Below are 20,800 nucleotides of genomic sequence, written 5' to 3' on the forward strand. Positions count from 1 at the left end.
GCACTGGGGGGGCAAAGGGGGTGCAGCGCACGGCACCCATGGGTGCCCTCAGCTCCACGTGGGGGCGCTGGGGGCTCCTTTGGAGGGCTGGGGGGGGGCAGACGGGTGCTGGAGCCCCCCCGCGGGACGAGCAGGAGGGAGCCGGGGGCGGGGGGGGCTGGGGGGGGGCATGAATAATTGAGAGCCCGGCTGCTAATGGGCGCGTAATGGATGTCGCCGAAACCCGAGCTGCTGGCGGCAGCGCCCGGCACACGCGTGTGCACCCAGCCGTGCACAGAGCCCGGCACACACGTGTGCATCTGACCATGCATGGAGCCCTGCACACGTGTGTGCACCCAGTTGTGCACAGCACCCGGCACACGCGTGTGCACCTAGCCGTGCACAGAGCCCTGCACATACGTGTGCACCCAGATGTGCACGGAGCTTGGCACATGCATGTGCACCCAGTTGTGCATGGAGCCCAGCACACGTGTGTGCACCTGACCATGCATGGAGCCCTGCACACACGTGTGTGCACCCAGCTGTGCACAGAGCCCTGCACATACGTGTGCACCCAGATGTGCATGGAGCTTGGCACAGGCGTGTGCACCTGACCATGCAGGGAGCCTAGCACACGTGTGTGCACCTCACCATGCATGGAGCCCTGCACACACGTGTGTGCACCCCGTTGTGCACAGAGCTTGGCACATGTGTGTGCATCTGCCCATGCACGGAGCCTGGCACATGTGTGTGCACCCAGCCGTGCATGAAGCCTGGCACATGCGTGTGCACCTGACCATGCATGTAGTCTTGCACACACGTGTGCACTCAGCTGTGCACAGAGCTTGGCACACGTGTGTGCACCCAACAGTGCATGGCACTTACCACACGTGTGTGCTCCCAGTTGTGCATGGAGCGTGGCACACGTGTGTGCACCTGACTACACATGGAGCCTGGCACACGTGTATGCACTCAGCCATGCACGGAGCCCGGCACACGCATGTGCACCTGACCATGCATGTAGTCTTGCATACACGCGTGCACCCAGTTGTGCACAACACCCAGCACACACGTGTGCACCCAGCCGTGCACGGAGCTTGGCACACGCGTGTGCACCCAGTTGTGCACAGCACCCAGCACACACGTGTGCACCCAGCAGCGCACGGCACCCAGCACACGCGTGTGCACCCAGTTGTACACGGAGCCCTTCACACGCGTGTGCACCCCCCCCCCCAGACACCCCTCGCACCCTCAGCAGTGGGCAGGACACATTTATTGGGGGTGCCCCCCGAGGCCGCCCCCTCCCCAAATTAAATACAAACCGAAGCCGCCCCCCCCCGAACCCCCTTCTCCCCGCGTCCGCCTGTGCCCCCCGGCCCCCCCCCCCTCCCCGCGCTAGTGCAAACGGCCCCTGGGGACGGGGACACCCGGGGGGGGGGGAGGGGGGCGGGTGGGGTGTGTGTGTGTGTGTGTGTGTGTGTCGTGTCCCCCCCCCAAAAAAAAAAAAACAACAAAAAAAACACAAATTTGGGGCGCGGGGTCAGTGCAAAGTGAGGTGCCCGCGGCGGGGGGGCACCGGCAGTGCAGCACACGCCAGCCCCCGGTGGCCCGGCACGGGGCCACCACGGGGCCACCACGGGGCCACCGCACGTCCCCGGCACGCGCGTGTGTGGCGTGTCCCACGGCACGGGGCTGGCGGCGGGGACCGGCACGGTGACGGTGACGGTGACACAGGGTCCGGCACGGTGACGGTGACGGCACGGCGGTGTCCTCACGGTGACGCCGTCACGGTGACGGTGTGAGCATGGCGGTGTCCCACACGGTGACACTTAAGGCACGGTGGTGTCCTCACGGTGACGGTGTGAGCACGGCGGTGTCCGGCGCGGTGACAACATAGGCATGGCAGTGCCATCGTGGTGTTGCCGTCACGGTGACGGTGTGAGCACGGTGGTACCCGGCGCGGTGACACTTAAGGCACGGTGGTGTCCTCGCGGTGACGCCATCACAGTGACGGTGTAAACACGGTGATGCCCGGTGTGGTGACGCTGTAGGCACGGCGGTGCCGTCGTGGTGATGCCATCACAGTGACATTGTAAGCACGGTGGTACCCGGCACGGTGACAGTGATGGCACGGGGGTGCCCTCACGGTGACGCCACCAGCGATGGTTGAACACGGTGACACCCAGCACGGTGCCCTCATGGCGATGCCATCACCGTGACGCTGTGAGCACGGTGGTACCCGGCGCGGTGACCGTGTAGGCACGGCGGTGTCCTCACGGTGACACCCATCACGGTGACAGTGTCCACACGGCGGTGCCCGTCCCACTGCTCTCGTGGCTGTCCCGGCGGTGCCACCACCCAGCACGGGGTTGTTGCTGCCCGGTGCGGCGGTGCCCGTCCCGGTGACGGTGCCTGTCCCGGTGACGGTGTCCGGCCTTGTCACCACCCGTCCCGGTGGTGCCAGTGCCCAACCCCAGCATCACCCCACGGTGGTGCCCGGCCGGTGCCGATCCTGGGCCCGGTGGTACCCGGCCAGGTTGTGACCCGGATCGCTGTCACCCGGCGCAACCGTGGTGGTGGTGACCGGTACAACAGCAGACGGCGGTGCGGTGTCGTCCGGGTGACACCAGCGGTGCCCTACGGGTGACGCCGGTGGTGCGGTGCCGTCCGGGTGATGCCAGTGACACCGGCAGGGTGACACCGTCCGGGTGACGCCGACGGTGCCGTCCGGGTGACACTGGTGGTGCCGTCCGGGTGACGCCGGCGGTGCGGGGGCCCCCTTAGGCCTCCGAGGTCGCCTGGGGCTTGAGCTGCGCCTTCTCCATGGCGGTGCCGTAGGGCATCGAGCGCTTGAAGAAGCCCAGCTGGTGCCGGGGGGGGGGGGTCAGGGGGCGGCCCCCATGTCCCCCGTGTCCCCCCCATGTCCCCCGTGCCACCCCCGTGCCCCCCTGTGCCCCCACGTCCCCAGTGTCCCCACCATCCCTTGGTGCCCCCCGTGCTCTTCCACCCCCCCGTGCCCCCCATGTCCCCATTGTCCCCTGTGCCCTTGTGCCCCCCCCATGGCCCCTGTGCCCCCCCCACACCGCCTGTGCCCCCCCCACCCCCTGTGCTCCCCCCCATCCCCTGTGCTCTTCCACGTCCCTGGTGCCCCCCCCATGTCCCCAGTGTCCCCTGTGCCCCCCCCATGCCCCTTGTGTCCCCCCCCACCCCCTTTGCCCCCCCATGACCCCTGTGCCCCCCCCATACCCCCCCCATATCCCCTATACCACCCCATTCCCACCTGCCCCCCCCCTCCATCCCCACTTGTACCCCCCCTCCCACATCCCATTCCCCTCCCCCCACATCCCATACCCCCCCCACCCCCCCCCCAAAAAAAAAATGTGGCCCCCCCCCCCGGTACCCACCTTGTAGAGGCCGTAGCTGAGCAGGGCGAGCAGCAGCAGCCCCAGCAGCACCGCCAGCACCACCACCCACACCGGCACCCCGGGGCTCCCCTCGGCGCGCGCCCACTGCAGCCCCGTCACCACCTGCGGCCACCGCGGGGTCACCCACGGGGACACCCCACAGGGACACCCCATGGGGACACCCCGCGGGGTCACCCTGCGCCCCCCTTCACCACCTCTAAACCTTGGTGGCATCTGTGGGGTCACCCATGGGGACACCCCGTGGGGTCACCCTGCGCCCCGTCACCACCAGTAACCCACGGGGCCACCCATGGGGTCACCTATGGGGACACCCCACGGGGACACCCCATGGGGACACCCCACAGGGTCACCCTGCGCCCCTATCACCACCTCTAACCCATGGGGGCATCTGTGGGGTCACCCATGGGGACACCCCATGGGGACACCCCATAGGGACACCCCACGGGGACACCCCATGGGGACACCCCATGGGGACACCCTGCACCCCCATCACCACCAGTAACCCACGGGGCCACCCCACAGCCACCCATGGGGCCACCCATGGGGTCACCTATGGGGTCACCCCATGGGGACACCCCATGGGGACACCCCTTGGTGTCACCCTGTGCCCCTGTCACCACCTCTAACCCACAGCAGCACCCATGGGGGCACCCACAGGGACACCCCTTGGTGTCACCCTGTGCCCCATCACCACCAGTAACCCACGGGGGCACCCATGGGGACACTCCATGGGGACACCCCACGGGGTCACCCTGTGCCCCATCACCACCACTAACCCACGGGGGCACCCATGGGGGCACCCACGGACCCACCCCACAGCCTCCCACAGTGCCTCCCACGGTGCCACCCCCAGCAGCACCCATGGGTGCACCCACGGGGTCACCGTGCGCCCCCCACCGCCACCGGTAACCCACGCTGCCACCCCAAATTGTCACCCGTGGGGCCACCCATGGGGTCACCCACAGCCCCCTGCGCCCCCCCCCCCCCCCCCGGTGGCCACGTCCCACCCATGGGTGCCCCCTCCTCACCTGGAGGCGCTGGGTGGGCAGGTGGGGGGGCCGCACGCGGTAGGGCAGCCGCAGCACCCGGTACTCGGCCTCGCAGCGCAGCGCCTGCGCCCGCACCTCCCGCTGCGGCACGGCACGTCAGCACCCAAGGGTGCCCCCCCACCAGCACCCAAGGGTGCTCAGCAGCACCCAGGGGTGCCCATGGGGACCCACGGGGACCCGAGGGTGTGTGCCAGCGCCTGCTGGCACCCCTGGGCACCCCAAGGGGATGGGGGGGGGGGACAGGGGGTACCCCCGCACCCATGGGGGACTGGGGCACCCACAAGGGACCTGGTCCTGGAGAGGTTCTGGGGGGGGTCCCAGGGGGATCTGGGGGGTCCTGGGGGGGTCTGGAGGGTCCCAGGGGTGGGTCTGGAGGGTCCCGGGGGGATATGGGGGGTTCTGGGGGGGGTCTGGGGCATCCCAGAGGGGTCTGGGGGGGTTCCCAGGGTGATGTGGGGGGGGTCCCAGGGGGTCCTGGGGGGAGTCCCAGGGGGGTCCCAGGGGGTCCTGGAGGAGTCTGGAGGGGTCCTGGGGGGTCCCAGGGGGATATGGGGGTCCTGGGGGGGTCTGGGGCATCCCAGAGGGGTCTGGGGGGTTCCGGGGTGATATGGGGGGGGTCCCAGAAGGGTCCCAGGGGGATCTGGGGGGGTCCTGGAGGGTTCTTGGGGGGGTCCTGGAGGGATCTCGGGGGTCCCAGAAGGGTCTGGGGGTTCCGGGGGGTCCTGGGAAGTTCTGGGGGGTCCCGGAGGGGTCTGGGGGGGTCCCAGAGGGTCATGGGGGGGGGTCGCGGGGGGGTCCCAAAGGGGTCCCGTGGAGATCTGGGGGGTCCTGGGTGGATCTGGGGGGTCCCAGAAGGGTCTGGGGGGTTCCAGGGGGTTCCGGGGGGTTCTGAGGGGTCTGGGGGGGGGTCCCAGGGTGTTGGGGGGGGGTCGTGGGGGGGGTCCCGTTGTCACCTGCAGGAAGGAGGGGGCCCAGATGCGGAAGGTGAGGCGCAGGCTGGCTCGCTGCTGCTTCTCCAGCCCCCCCAGGGGGCAGCTGAGCCGAAAGCACTCGGCCTCGGGGCACCCCTGCGGCACCCATGGGTGTCACGGGGGGGGGCAGCACCCATGGGTGGCACCCGGCAAAGGGTGGGGGCGCAGGGGAAATGGGGACGGGGGGATGTGGGGGGACACGGCACTGACCAGGGTGTTGGGGGGCGCGGGGGGGCCACTGCCCCGTGTCCCCGTGTCCCTGGTGTCACGGCGGGGGGGGGGGGGGCCGGGCCTGGCCCTGCTGCTCCTGCTCCTGGGGGATGGGGAGGGGACAGGGTGGGGGGACAGCCCCCGGCACCACCCCCCTGCTGCTCCCTCCCAGTGTTCCCAGTACCCCCCCAATGCCACCCAGTGTCCCCCAGTGTTCCCAGCATCCATCCTTTGTTGCTCCCCAGTGCCACCCAGTGACCCCCAGTGCCTCCCAGTGCCACCAAGTGCCACCCAGTGTCCCCAGCACCCATCCTTTGTTGCTCCCCAGTGCCTCCCAGTTCCTCCCAGTGCCTCCCAGTACTCCCCAGTGCCACCCTAGTGCCCCCCAGTGCCACCTTAGTGCCACCCCAGTGCCCCCCAGTGCCTCCCAGTGCCCCCCAGTGCCACCCCAGTGCCCCTCAGTGCCACCCAATGCCCCCAGCACCCATCCCTCTCTGCCCCCCAGTGTCCCCCAGTGCCTCCCAGTGCCCCCCCAGTGCCCCCCAGTGCCTCCCAGTGCCCCCCAGCACCCCCAGTGCCTCCCAGTGCCTCCCAGTGCCACCCAATGCCCCCAGTACCCATCCCTCTCTGCCCCCCAGTTCCCCCCAGTTCCCCCCAGTGCCTCCCAGTGCCCCCACCGCCAGGCGCAGGCTGTCCAGGGGGTGGCTGGCGGTGCAGTTGCGTGGCCCCGAGTGTGCGGTGACATAGAGGACGCGGTGGCCGCGGTGGCTCAGGGGACAGCTGAGCTCCAGGGTGCCGTGGCTGATGGCGCTGGGACCCTCGTTCACCACCTGGTGGCACCGGGGGGGGGGACAGGGACATGTGGCATTTGGGGGGGGGGATGGGACACGGACACGGTCCCCGCGGGGACATCGCTGGGGACAGGGACGTGGGGAGCCAAAGGGATGGGGACGTGGGGACCCGAGGGGTTGGGGGTGTGGGGCTGGGGACTTGGGGACACGCGGGTGGTATGGGGACACCTGTGGGGACAGGGGGATGTGTGGGGTCAGGGACAGGGGGACATGAAGGGTTGGGGACATGGGGAACACTTGGGATTGGGGACATGGGGACACAGATTTGGGGACATTGGGACCCAAGGGGTTGGGGACATTGGGACCCATGGGGTTGGGGACACGGGTACCTGTGAGTTTGGGGACATGGGGTCCTGTGGGGCTGGGGACAGGAGGACCACTTGGGATTGGGGACACTGGGAGGCGTAGGTTTGGGGACATGGGGACACAGGTTTGGGGACACAGGGAGCCAGGGGTTTGGGGACACAGGGACCTGCAGGGCTGGGGACATGGGGACCTGTAGGTTTGGGGACATGGGGACGCACAGGACTGGGGACATTGGGACCACTTGGGATTGGGGACATGGGGACACAGGTTTGGGGACACGGGTACCTGGGGGTTCGGGGACATGGGGATGCCCAGATTTGGGGACATTGGGACCCATGGCTTTGGGACAGTGGGACCTGTAGGTTTGGGGACATGGGGACCACTTGGGATCGGGGACATGGGGACGCACAAGGTTGGGGACATTGGGACCTGTGGGTTTGGGGACTGGGGGACCTGTAGGTTTGGGGACATTGGGACCACTTGGGATCAGGGACATGGCGACACAGGTTTGGGGACACGGGTACCTGGGGGTTCGGGGACATGGGGACGCCCAGATTTGGGGACATTGGGACCCATGGCTTTGGGACAATGGGACCTGTAGGTTTGGGGACATGGGGACGCCCAGCTTTGGGGACAGCGCCCACCTCGTAGACGTGCTCCACCTGCGGCCCCACGTCCTGCAGCCGCCGGGGGGGCTGCGCCGCCACCCAGCCGGGCTCGGGGACGGTGACAACCTCGGGCCGGGACACCCTGGGGGTGGGATCAGAGGGGTGGGGGGCTCAGCCCCGGTGTCCCCCCCCCCACAATGTCCCCGGTGTCCCCCCCCCTCGGTGGCACTCACCCGAAGGCGGAGAGGCGCGTGGCCGCGCGCACCTCCAGCGGCACCGGCACCACCTCGCTCTGGGAGTTGTTGGCGTTCTTGCTGCCGGGACACGGGGGGGGGGGGGTCACGGCATCGACCCCCCCCCATAATATGTGTGTCCCCCCCCCAACACTCAATGTCCCACCCCCAGCCCGTCACCAGCTCATGGGGGGAGGTGGGACACCCCCCGCGCACTGACTATGGGACACCCGAGGACCCCCCCAGGGATCTCCAAGGATCCCCACCCTTGGGTGCTGCCCCCCCCCCACCCTGTGTGCCCCCCCCCCCCCAAATCGACACCCTCATTTCACCTTCCCCCCCCCACCCCAAAAAAAAAAAAAGGGGACAGAACAGGCTGCCCCCCCACAGCACCACCAGGTGGGACCCCCCCCCCACCAACCCCACCCTTGGGTGCCCCTCCCACCCTTGGGTGCCCTCCACCCCTGGGTGCCCCCCCCCTTGGGTGCCCTCCACCCCTGGGTGCCCCCCCCACCCCTGGGTGCCCCCCCCACCCTTGGGTGCCCCCCCCACCCCTGGGTGCCCCCCCACCCTTGGGTGCCCCCCCCACCCCTGGGTGCCCCCCCACCCTTGGGTGCCCCCCCACCTGCGGATCTGCAGCTCGAAGCGGATGCTCTTGCTGCTGTCGCTGAGGTGGGGGACGGTGAAGCGCAGCCCCCCCCAGATCTGCAGGAACAAATTTTGGGGTTGGGGGGGGGGGGTCACACCGAGCCCCCCCCCTCCCCACTCATCGCCCCCTCCTCCCCCCAAGCCCCCCCCCAACTCACGCTGGCCCCCGCCTTCATGGGGTTGCCCAGGTCGCAGACGAGGGGGCTGGAGCCGTTGCCCCCCCCCAGCTCACAGCTCAGCGCAGAAAAGTTCTGGGGGGGGGGGGAGAAATATGGGGGGGGGGGGTGTCAGGGTGCTGGCACCTTGGGGTGCCGCAGGAACCCCCCCCGGCACGCCTGGGGGCACCCCCACGCACCCACCCTATAGCTGGGGGGGTCCCTTGTGCACCCCCCCCTTAGCCAGGGACCCCCACCCCACAACTGGGGACCCCCCCAGGACCCCCCCCTTATTTTCAAAGACCCCCACTACAACCTGGGGACCCCCCCCTTTTATCTAGGGCCCCCCACCCGCCAACTGGAGACCCCCCAAGCGCCCCCCCATACTCAGTGCCCCCCACCCCACAACTGGAGACCCCCCCAGTGCCCCCCCCCATCCCCAGTGCCCACCCCCCCATAACCTGGGAGCCCCCCAACGCCCCCCCCCATACCCAGGGCCTCCCACCCCACAACTGGAGCCCCCCCAAGTGACCCCCCCTTATACCCATCTCCCCCCACCCCATAACTGGAGCCCCCCCAGTGTCCCCCCCTCCATATAACCAGAGCCCCCCCCCATCCCCAGAGCCCACCCCCCAACTGGTGCCCCCCCCAACCCCAGCACCCCCCCCCCATAACCGGAGCCCCCCCAGTGCCCCCCCCACCCCATAACTGGAGCCCCCCCAGCGCCCCCCCCTCCATATAACCGGACCCCCCCATCCCCAGAGCCCACCCCCCAACTAGAGCCCCCCCAAGTGACCCCCCCTTATACCCATCACCCCCCCACCCCATAATTGGAGCCCCCCCAGTGCCCCCCCACCCCACAACTGGAGACCCTCCCAGGGACCCTCCCCTTTATATCCAGGCCCCCCCCCCCCAACCTGGGGACCCCCCCCATCCCCAGATCCCACCCCCCCACAACTAGAGCCCCCCCCAGCGACCCCCCCTTTATCCCCACCACCCCCCAACCCCCCAACCGCAGCCCCTCATCCCCCCCCCCACCCCATAACCGCCCCCCCCACCCCCCCCATAGCACCCACCCCGTGGGGGTGCAGCACCCCGGTGTACTGGGCGTGGGGGGGGGGCCGCACGTGCAGCTCGGCCTCGTAAGCCCCCCCCTCGCCCTGGTTGCGGGCGTTGAAGGTCAGGTTCAGGCTGTTGCGGTCCCCCAGGTAGACGGCGCGGCGGTCCCTGGGGGGGGGGCACAGCCACGTCAGGACCCACCCCCCCAAAAAAAAAAATTAATAAAAATCCCTGAATCTGCACCCAAAAAAATATTGGGGGGGGGGTGTCCCCCCCCCTCCTTACGCGAAGGCTTCCAGCTGCAGGTCGGGGACGCAGACGTTGTCCTCGCCGCAGTCCAGCTGGATGTGAGCCTGGGGGGGCGCACGGGGGGGGCACGGGGATATGGGGGCGTTATGGGGGCGTTATGGGGACATGGGGGCTGTGGGGGGGGCGGGGGGACATGGGGGCTATGAGGGGGTGGGGGGTGGTGGTGGGCATGGGGGTGATGGGGACAATGGGGACATGGGGAGTGGGGGGGGAATGGGGTGATGGGGGACACGGGGGCATTGGGGACATTGGGGACACGGGGGCAATGGGGACATGAGTACCATGGGGACAATGGGGACATGGGGGGACACGGGGGACATTGGGGGACATGGGGACATCAGGGCTATGGGGACAGTGGGGACATTGGGGTGATGGGGACATAGGGGGCTATGGGGACAATGGGGACATGGGGGGGCATGGGGGCACTGGGGACATTGGGGTCATAGGGGACATGGGGTCTATGGGGGCAATGGGGACATTGGGGTGGTGGAGGACATGGGGACATCAGGGCTATGGGGACAATGGGGACATGGGGGGGCATGGGGGACATTGGGGGACATGGGGGCAATGGGGATATGGGGACAGTGGGGACATTGGGGTGATGGGGACATAGGGGGCTATGGGGACAATGGGGACATGGGGGGGCATTGGGGTCATAGGGGACCTTGGGGCGATGGGGTGATAAGGGACTGGGTGCCATGGGGTGTCACAGGATGGAACTGGGGGCTATGGGGTGGCACTAGGTGCCACTGGGTGCCACTGGGTGCCATGGGGTGGCACTGGGTGCTATAGGGTGGCACAGGGTGCCATGGGGTGACACCAGGTGCCATGGGGTGCTATAGGGTGCCACTGGGTGCTATGGGGTGCCACTGGGTGCCATAGGGCACCATGGGGTGCTATATGGTGCCACTGGGTGCCACAGGGTGCCATAGGGTGCCATGGGGTGCCATGGGGTGCTATAGGGTGCCACTGGGTGCTATGGGGTGCCATAGGGTGCTATGGGGTGCTATAGGGTGCCATGGGGTGCTATAGGGTGCCACTGGGTGCTATGGGGTGCCATAGGGTGCCATGGGGTGCTATAGGGTGCCATGGGGTGCTATAGGGTGCCACTGGGTGCTATGGGGTGCCATAGGGTGCCATGGGGTGCTATAGGGTGCCATGGGGTGCTATAGGGTGGCACTGGGTGCTATGGGGTACCATAGGGTGCCACAGGGTGCCATGGGGTGCCATAGGGTGCCATGGGGTGCTATAGGGTGCCATGGGGTGCTATAGGGTGCCACTGGGTGCTATGGGGTGCCATAGGGTGCCATGGGGTGCTATAGGGTGCCATGGGGTGCTATAGGGTGGCACTGGGTGCTATGGGGTACCATAGGGTGCCACAGGGTGCCATGGGGTGCCATAGGGTGCCATAGGGTGCCATGGGGTGCCATGGGGTGCTATAGGGTGCCACTGGGTGCTATGGGGTGCTATAGGGTGCCGGGGGGGGTACCTTGGCCTCGAGGCGGGTGCGGGTGCTGGCGGCCAGCACCGGGTGCAGCCCGTGGGCGTCGGGGGGGGCGCGGGGGTCCAGGGCGAAGCTGAGCCCCACGGCGATGGGCGACAGCTTGTCCCGGAACTCCGACTCGTTCTGGGGGGGGGGGCACCAAAAAAAAAAAAAAAAAAAAAAAAAAAAAAAAAGGCGTTGAGGGGGTGCGGGGGGGGGTCGGAGACGGGTTTAGGGTGGCCCCCCCCCACCCCTGGGACCTACCCGCAGGAACACGGCCATGGTGCGGCACCGCGCGCCCCCCCCGTTGGGGACGGGCAGGGCCAGGCTGCGGGTGGGCTCGCGCCCCCCCACGAAAAGGGCTCGGCGCCCCCCCGGAGCCTTCAGGGCATCCAGGCTCAGCTCCACCGCGAAGCCTTTTAGGGTTTTTTTGTTTTGTTTTTTTTTTAAGGGGGGGGGGACACAGAGACAGGCGTCAGGGTGCCGTGTGTCTGTGTCCCCCCCCCAAGGTGTCCCCGTGTCCCCCCCCCCCACTCACCGATGGGGCCGGGGAGGTGGCGCCCCGAGGCGTTGAGGCAGAAGCTGACGTTGATGCTGGGGGGGGGGGGGCAGGGGGGGCACCCATGGGACCCCCCCATCCCGGCCAGGTCCTTCCCTGGCCTTTGGTGGCCCCAAAAACCCCATGCGCCCCCCCAAAACCCCATGCGCCCCCCCCCCAAAATCCCCTGCACCCCCCCCCCGTTGCCACCTGACCCCCCCCATGCCACCTGAGCCCCCCCCCCCAGTGTCCCCTAAATGTCCCCAGCACCCCCCTGCCCCCCCCCCAGCACCTCAGGGCCCCCCCCATGCACCCCTCAGGGTGACCCCATACAACCGGGTGCCCCCCCCCGCCCCATCGGGTCCCCTGATGTCCCCTGGGGCCACCCCCGACCCTGACACCTCAGCGCCCCCCCCCGTGTCCCTTGGGTGTCCCCAACCCCCCCGTGGCCCCCATTGTGTCCCCAGTGTCCCCAAGGCCCCCCCCCCACCTCCATGGTGCCCCCCCCATCAATCCGGGACCCCCAGATGTCCCCCAAACCGCTGCGCATCCCCCCCCCAAATTGTCCCCAACCCCCAAAGCGACCCCCTTCAGCGTCCCCAAACCCCCCCGGGGACCCCCCCCCATGTCCCCAAAGTGTCCCCAACCCCCCCCTCCGCCCCCCCCTCCCCAAATTTCTCCCCCCCGTTTCCGAGGGCGCACGGGCACCGCGCTCAACGGGGACACCCCCGTTAACGGGGACACCCCCACCCTAGGGTGTCACCCACCCCCCACAAACACCCCGGGGGGGGGTTGGTGGGTGGGTGGGGGGGTGGGTGGGGGGGTGGGGGGGGGGGGGGAGCACCCAAGGGTGCCACCCACCAGGGGACGTGGAGCTCGGTGCCCTCCAGGACGCAGCCGCGCTCCTCGGGGTTGAACATTGTGGGGACGACGCTGAGCGAGGCGCTGGCGTGGACAATGGGGCGGCCCCTGGGGACAAGGGGGGGGTCAGGGGGGGGACACCCCCTTGGGGACCCCCCCCACATCCTCAGGGACCCCCCCCCCGTCCTCGGGACCCCCCCCATAATGTGGTGGCACCCACCTGTACACCACGGCCGTGTCCGCCCCGAATGCGCCCACCAGGAGGTCTGTGGGGAGACGGGGGGGCAATGGGGTCACCGGGGGTCCCTAAAAGGGTGGCCCCCCCCCGTTTTGGGGTGTCCCTAGGGTGGGGTTGGGTGCCCCCCAATATGTGTGGGATGGGTTGGGGTGGGGTGAGCCCGGCTATGGGGTGGTGTGGATGGTTTGGGGTTGGGGACCCGCATATATGGGGTGGGGTGGCCCCATGGGGTGGCACATTTGGGGTGGGGGTCCCCCACTTTGGGGCACCCCTGGGTGAGCACACGTGGGGTCGCGTGTCCCTATTAGCCACAGGACACCTGTGATGCGTGTCCCAAACTAGGGGGGGGTATCGGGATGGGGCCACGTGTCCCCAAATGTAGGGTATTGGGATGGGGCCACGTGTCCCTAGGGTGGCAGGACGGGGCCACAGGACCCCAATGGGGGAATATGGGGATGGGGTCGCATGTCCCAAACTGGGGGGGTATCGGGATGGGGCCACATGTCCCCAAATGTAGGGTATTGGGATGGGGCCGCGTGTCCCCAGCTGTAGGGTGTTGGGGACGGGGCCATGTCCCCAAATTTAGGGTTGGGATTGGGGCTGCGTGTCCCCAATGGGGGAATATGGGATGGGGCCATGGGTCCCTAGGGTATCAGGATGGGGCTATGGGACCCCAATAGGGGAAATATGGGGCTGGGGTCGCATGTCCCAAACTGGGGGGGTATCGGGACGGGGCCATGTCCCCAAATTTAGGGTTGGGATGGGGCCGCGCATCCCCAATGGGGGAATATGGGAATAGGGCCACGGGTCCCCAGGGTATCGGGACGGGGCTATGGGACCCCAATGGGGGCAATATGGGGCCGCGTGTCCCCCCCCCCAAATCCCCCCCCCCCCCGGGATCCTCACCGGGGTAGCCGTTGCCGTCGAGGTCGGTGGCCCCGCGCAGGGCGGCCCCGAAGAAATCGGGGTGGGGGCCGTGCCCCCAGTGCCCCCGCAGCACCTGTGTGGGGTGGGGGCGCAGCCCGGCCCCGCTGCCCCCATAGATGTACACCAGCCCCTGCCGGCCGTCCGCCCCCAGCGGCGCCCCCACCGCCACGTCTGCGCCCCCCCCCCAAATATTAGAAGGGGTTGTGGGGTATGGGGGGGGTGGGGGGGGGTCTTGCTGCCCCCCCCTCGGCACCCTCCCCATAACCTGGGTCCCCAAGCCCCCCTTTGACCCCCAATTTCCCCCCCCCATGCCCCCAAACCCCTGGTCACCCCATAACTTGCCCCCCCCATAGGATTCCTGCCCCCCCCCCATAACCTGTACCCCCATGCCCCCCAATTGCCCCCCAAGCCCCCCCTTTGCCCCTCAAGCCCCCTAATGCCCCCCCCACGCCCCCCCCTTGCTCCCCAACCCCCCCATCCCCACATCACCCCATAACTTGCCCCCCCATAGGATTCCTGCCCCCCCATAACCTGTACCCCCATGCTCCCCCCTTACCCCCCCCACCCCCCAACACCCCCCCCCACCCCCCATGACCCCCCCACGCCCCCCCCACACCCCCCCTTGCTCCCCAACCCCCCCCCCATCCCCACATCACCCCATAACTCCCCCCCCCATAGGATTCCTGCCCCCCCATCACCTGTTTTCTCGAGCCCCCCCCACACCCCCACACCCCCCCATGACCCCCCCACGCCCCCCCCCCACGCCCCCCACCCACCGTTGAAGCCGTCCAGGTCGAGGTCCCCCAGGGGGGCGATGGCGCTGCCGAAACGCCCAAATTCCTGGGGGCCGCTGAGGGTGGCGGCGGGGGTGGGGGCCATGGTGGGGGTGGGGGGGGTGGGGGTGCCGGGGGGGGGTCCAGGGGGCAGGGGGCCCCCCCCGGGGCGCTGCAGGTACAGGTAGACCCGGCCCACCTCCTGCACCCGCCCGTCCCCCGTGCGCTCCATGAAGAGGGGGGCCCCCACCAGCAGGTCAGTCAGCCTGGGGGGGGGGGCATGGGGGGGTCAAATGGCACCCCAGGGTGCTGGGGGGGGTCTTGGTGGGGGGGGAAAATTGGTTGGGGGGGGTCCTCACCCGTCGTTGTTCACGTCCGTGGCTGCCACCGCGTAGCCGAAGTAGGCGGCCATCTGATGGGGGGGGGCATGGGGGGGGGCATGGGGGGGGTATGGGGGGGACCCTAATTGTACCCGTGGTCCCAGGGGGGGTGGGTGGCCCCCAACTAGCATGGGTGCTCCCCAAAAGTGTATGGGTGCCCCCAACCCCTATGGGTGCCCCCCCAACCCCATGGGTGCCCCCCCAACCCCTATGGGTGCCCCCAGCCCATATGGGTGACCCCAACCCCTATGGGTGCCCCCCAAACCTTATGGGTGCCCCCCACATGCATATAGGTGACCCCGACCCCTATGGGTGCCCCCCCAACCCCATGGGTGCCCCCCCAACCCCTATGGGTGCCCCCAGCCCATATGGGTGCCCCCAAACCCCATGGGTGCCCCCCAAAATCATATGGGTGACCCTAGCCCATATGGGTGCCCCCCAACCTGTATGGGGGCTCCCCAAACCATATGGGGGGCTCCAACCCCTATGGGTGCCCCCAACCCCTTTGGGTACCCCCCAAACCTTATGGGTGCCCCCAACCCCTTTGGGTACCCCCCAAACCTTATGGGTGCCCCCCACATGCATATGGGTGACCCTGACCCCTATGGGTGCCCCCCAACCCATATGGGTGCCCCCCAACTTGTATGGGTGCCCCCCAACCTTTATGGGTGACCCCAGCCCCTATGGGTGCCCCCCAAACCTTATGGGTGCCCCCAACCCACATGGGTGCCCCCAGCCTTTATGGGTGCCCCCCAAACTGTGTAAGTGCCCCCCAACCTGTATAGGGTCCCCCCAACCCCATGGGTGCCCCCAAAACCCTATGGGTGCCCCCAAAACTCCCATGGGTGCCCCACCTGTGCGTGGGAGCCCCCCCAACCTAACCTGGGTCCCCTCCCCTCCCTCACAGGGAGCACCCAGCCCCCCCACCCCACCCCATCGCCCCCCCACAGGCACCCTGACGCCCCCCACCCATGGGTGACCCCCACCCATGGGTGACCCCCCCCAGCCCCCACCTGCTCCCCGGAGAAGTTGTAGAGGGACTTCATGTTGGTGCCATTGAGGATGGTGACCTGGGGGGGGGGGGGGGGGACATGGGGACAATGGGGTTGGGGACAGGGGCACCCAGGGTGCCCCCCCCCACCCTAGGGTGCCCCCCCCCCACCCCAGGGTGCCCCCCCCCCCCCCCACGCCGCCTTACGTAGCCGTAGGTGAGGTTGCCCTTGGGGACGCCGGCCACGAAGTCTGCGGGGGACAAAGTGGCACCGTCACACGTGTGTCACCCCCCCCGGCCCCGTGTCACCCCCCCCGACCCCATGTCACCCCCCCTGGCCCCGTGTCCCCCCCCCATGGCACCCACCTTGCGTCGTGTCCCCGCTGAACTCGCCGACTGCCACCGAGTAACCTGGGGGGGGCGAGAGGTGTCACCCGTGTCACCACGCCCCCGCACTGTGTCCCCTGTCCCCCATGTCCCCATGCCCACCCCAGCTCCATGTCCCTATACACCTGTGTCCCCACCTCCTGATGTCCCCATACACCTCCATGTCACCAAATCCCCATGTCCCCACGCCTCCACACCATGTCCCCATGTCCCCATGTCTCCCCATGTCCCGCCCATGTCCCCCCATGTCCCCACCCACCCCCATGTCCCCATGTCCCCCCGTGTCCCCCCATGTCCCCCCCACGTCCCCCCATGTCCTCCGGTGTCCCCCCATCCCCATGTCCCCATGCCCCCACCCATCCCCATGTCCCCCTGTGTCCCCCCAACCCCATATCCCAACCCATCCCCATGTCCCCATGTCCCCCTGTCCCCCTATGTCCCCGTGCCCCCACCCACCCCCATGTCCCCATGCCCCCATGTCCCCCCATGTCCCCTGGTGTCCCCCTGTCCCCCCATGTCCCCATGCCCTCACCCATCCCCATGTCCCCGTGTCCCCCCATGTCCCCCCATGTCTCCCCATGTCCCCATGTCCCCCCATGTCCCCTGGTGTCCTCCCATCCCCCCATGTCCCCATGTCCCCACCCATCCCCATGTCCCTGTGTCCCCATTGTCCCCCCCCGTCTCCATATCCCCCCATGTCCCCATGTCCCCCCATGTCCCCCATCCCCATGTCCCCGTGTCCCCATGTCCCCCCATATCCCCCCATGTCCCCATATCCCCCCATGTCCCCCCATGTCCCCCTATGTCCCCCTATGTCCCCCCATGTCCCCATGTCCCCCCCTGTCCCCATCCTCCCCCCCATCCCCATGTCCCCCTGTGTCCCCCCATCCCCATGTCCCCACCCATCCCCATATCCCCCCATATCCCCCCATGTCCCCCCATGTCCCCTGGTGTCCCCCCGTCCCCCTATGTCCCCATGTCCCCACCCATCCCCATGTCCCCATATCCCCCCATATCCCCCCATGTCCCCCCATGTCCCCATGTCCCCATATCCCCCCATGTCCCCATATCCCCCCATGTCCCCCCATGTCCCCCCATGTCCCCCGGTGTCCCCCCATCCCCATGTCCCCATGTCCCCCCATGTCCCCCATCCCCATGTCCCCCCATATCCCCCCATATCCCCCCGTGTCCCCATGTCCCCATGCCCCCACCTGTCCCCATATCCCCCCATGTCCCCCCATGTCCCCATGTCCCCCCCTGTCCCCCCGTGCCCCCCCCGTGCCCCACCCATGTAGCTGTCGTCGTAGGTGGGGGCCGCCTGGCGCGTCTGCAGCTGCCCGGCCACGTCCTGGATGAAATACTCGGGGTAGCTCGAGGCCGCGATCTGCTCCTGCGTCGCCGACATCACCTGGCCTGGGGGGGCACGGGGGGGGGGGACAGGTGGGGGGGGTAAAGGGGGGGGGTTAGGGGGGGTTAGGGGGAGGTTTGGGGGAGGTTTGGGGGAGGTTTCTGGGGATTTAGGGGCATTTGGGGGGCGTTTGGGGGGTGTTTGGGGACGGGTGGGGGGGCATGGGGGGGGTTGGGGGGGGTTAGGGGGGGTTGGGGGGGATTTGGGGGGGTTTAGGGGGTATTTGGGGGGTGTTTGGGGCATTTGGGGAAAGGTGGGGGATTTAGGGGGCATTTTGGGGGGTATTTGGGGACCCGTGAGGGGACATGGGGGGGTTGGGGGGGGTTAGGGGTATTTGGGGGCCATTTGGGGAGCATTTGGGGGGCATTTTAGGGGCGTTTGGGGGCATTTGGGGAAAGGTGAGGTGGGTTTAGGGGCATTTGGGGGCGTTTGGGGGAGATTTGGGGGGCATTTTAGGGGCGTTTGGGGGCATTTGGGGAAAGGTGAGGGGGGTTTAGGGGCATTTGGGGGCGTTTGGGGGGATTTAGGGGGCATTTGGGGGAAAATTGGGGGGTATTTATGGGCATTTGGGTATCTTTGGGGGGATTTAGAGGTATTTGGAGGGATTTAGGGACAGGTTGGGAGGATTTAGGGGATATTTATGGGTATTTATGGGCATTTGGGGGGCATTTGGGGGCATTTGGGGGGCATTTGGTGGTAGCCAGGGGCATTTAGGGACAGGTAGGGGCATTTGGGGGGTACTTGGGGGGCATTTGGGGGCAGGTGGGGGCATATAGGTGTATTTAGGGGCAGGCAGGGTTATTTAGGGGGGCATTTAGGGGGCATTTAGGGCATTTAGGGGCAGGTGGGGGCATTTATGGCCACGCGGGGGTCTCACCTTGCCAGAAGTAGCTGCCGGGGCCCCCCAGGAGCACGCGGCCCGTCTGCAGCGACACAGCCCCTCAGCCAACAGCCCCCCCGTACACCCCCCCATAACCCCCCCCATATAACCCCCAACCCCCCATACCCCTCCTTGCCCCCCCCATACCCCCCTTGCCCCCCCATACCCCCAAATACCCCATCACACCCCCCCACACCCCAAAGCTCAGCCCCTCCCCATCCCTGGGGGTCCAGGGCCCCCCCCCATCCCCACACCCTGCCCCATGTCCCCATATACCCCCCCCCACCCCCCCACCCCCCGTACCCCCCCTGTGCCCCCCCCGTGCCCCCACCTGGGTGAACTCGGCGCTGAAGCCCCCCTGGCAGTAGCCCTGCCCGGCGGCAGAGTTCAAATCTGTGGGGGGGGGGGGAGAGAAATGGGGGGGTCATTTTTTTAGGGGGGGGCATCTTGGGGTCCCATGGGTGCTGGGAGGGGGGGCTGCGGGGGTGTCACCACCCTGGGGAGGGGCTGGGGGTCATGGGTGGCAGTGGGGGGGGGTGCCACCTCCTCTAGATGGGGGGGGACATGTCTGGGGGGGGGTCCTTTGGATGGGGGGGGTCCCTTGGGTGGGGGGGGGTCTCTTAGGTGGGGGGGGCACTCTGGGAGTGCCAAGCATGGGGGGGGCACCAATGGGTACCACAAAGGATGCTTGGGGTGGGGAGGGGGCAGGAGGGCGTCACTCGATGCCAGGCTCTGGGGGGGGGGGTAATGGGGTCTGGGGGGGTCGGGGGAGGGTTAATGGGGTTGGGGGGGGGTCTGGGGGTGTCAGGGGGAGCAAGGGGGGGTCCGCTTGGGGGTGTCACCCATGGGTGCCACAAAGGATGCTCGGGGTGGGGGGGGGGGGCAGGAGGGCGTCACTCGATGCCAGGCTCTGGGGGGGGTAACGGGGGTCTGGGGGGGTTATGGGGGGGGTCTGGGGGTGTCGGGGGGGGGTCAGGGGGGGGCCCACCTGAGCGGCAGGGCGCGTACTCGACGAATTTGGAGAAGTTGCCGATGGAGAGGAAGCAGGTGCCCACCGGGTCCCGGCCCCCCCTCGTCCTTGGTGGGCCGCCAGCTGTACAGGGGGGCGCAAGCCTGGGGGGGGGGGGCACACGGGGGGGGCACACGGGGGGGGGCACAGAGAAATGAGGGGCACAGGAGGGGGGTCCGCACGCAGCCGGCCCCCCCAAAAACCTTGCCCCGTGCGCTCCGTGCGCCCTTCCCCGTGCGCCCTACAATCCGGGACCCCCCCCCTCCCTATTTTTACGCCCCCCCCACCCCCAAATTTTTGTGCCCCCCCCCATTACCAGGATGGAGGCGTTGTGTGCCCGCACGGTGGCCCCGAACCACTGCAGGGATTTGAACTCCACGGGGTCGGGGCTCTCGGTGCCGTTGCCCCCAAAATCGTGGCTGCGGGTCCCTGGGGGAGGGGGGGGGGGGGCGCAAGGGTCAGCCCCCCCCCCCAAATCCTCCAACCCCCCCCAATCCCCCCCCCAATCCCAAATTCCAGCCCCTGCCCCCCCCCCCCCCCCCAGCCCCCTGGTTTATGGTTAACCAGCCGGGCGCTGTGGGGTCAAGGCCATGGGGGGGGGACACAAGGTGGGGATGGGCGCTGGGGACAGGCTGGGGGGCACCGGGGGGGGGGCTGTAGGGTGGCACGGGGGCCATAAGGGGCTGTAGGGGCCCAGGGGTGCTGGGGACACGTCTCTGTCCCCGGCCCCAGCTGTGCCCGTTCCCATGCCCAGCGGTGTCCTTGTCCCCGTGCCAGGCCCCCGTGTCCTTGTCCCCGTGCCCAGGGGTGTCCCCGACCCCATACCCGTGTCCAGGTGCCACCCCCGTGCCCCGTCCCCATGTCCCGTCCCCATACCCGTGTCCGGGTGCCACCCCCGTGCCCCATCCCTGTGCCCTGTCCCCATATCCAGGTGCCACCCCCGTGCCCTGTCCCCATGTCCCGTCCCCATACCCGTGTCCAGATGCCACCCCTGTGCCCCACCCCGGTGCCCTGTCCCCATGCCCAGCAGTGTCCCTGTCCCCATACCCGTGTCCAGATGCCACCCCCGTGCCCTGTCCCCGTTCCCTGTCCCCACACCTGGCCGTGCTCCGTCCCTACACC

At 68.7% G+C, this 20,800-nt stretch overlaps 1 protein-coding gene across 1 annotated transcript; it reads right to left on the bottom strand.

The window, feature by feature from the left end:
• Window positions 1–1,235: 1,235 nt before the first annotated feature.
• Window positions 1,236–20,107, bottom strand: LOC311429404 (integrin alpha-5-like; the record flags this gene model as incomplete). The annotated part of the gene is given in 30 exon segments (XM_084540484.1): window positions 1,236–2,843; window positions 3,384–3,506; window positions 4,433–4,534; window positions 5,407–5,520; window positions 5,635–5,737; window positions 6,312–6,356; window positions 6,358–6,464; window positions 7,436–7,541; window positions 7,633–7,713; window positions 8,258–8,337; window positions 8,439–8,531; window positions 9,512–9,662; window positions 9,780–9,847; window positions 11,293–11,430; window positions 11,551–11,702; window positions 11,825–11,880; window positions 12,686–12,793; window positions 12,906–12,951; window positions 13,830–14,021; window positions 14,627–14,889; window positions 14,983–15,035; window positions 16,017–16,073; window positions 16,202–16,245; window positions 16,361–16,405; window positions 17,669–17,794; window positions 18,667–18,712; window positions 19,001–19,062; window positions 19,658–19,739; window positions 19,741–19,782; window positions 19,995–20,107. Coding segments are annotated over 30 exon segments (2,882 nt in total), but the record flags the coding sequence as incomplete, so codon positions are not given.
• Window positions 20,108–20,800: the final 693 nt, after the last annotated feature.

The sequence above is a fragment of the Aythya ferina genome (assembly GCF_964211825.1).
Source record: "Aythya ferina genome assembly, contig: HAP1_SCAFFOLD_957, whole genome shotgun sequence".
Taxonomy (NCBI): Eukaryota; Metazoa; Chordata; class Aves; order Anseriformes; family Anatidae; genus Aythya; species Aythya ferina.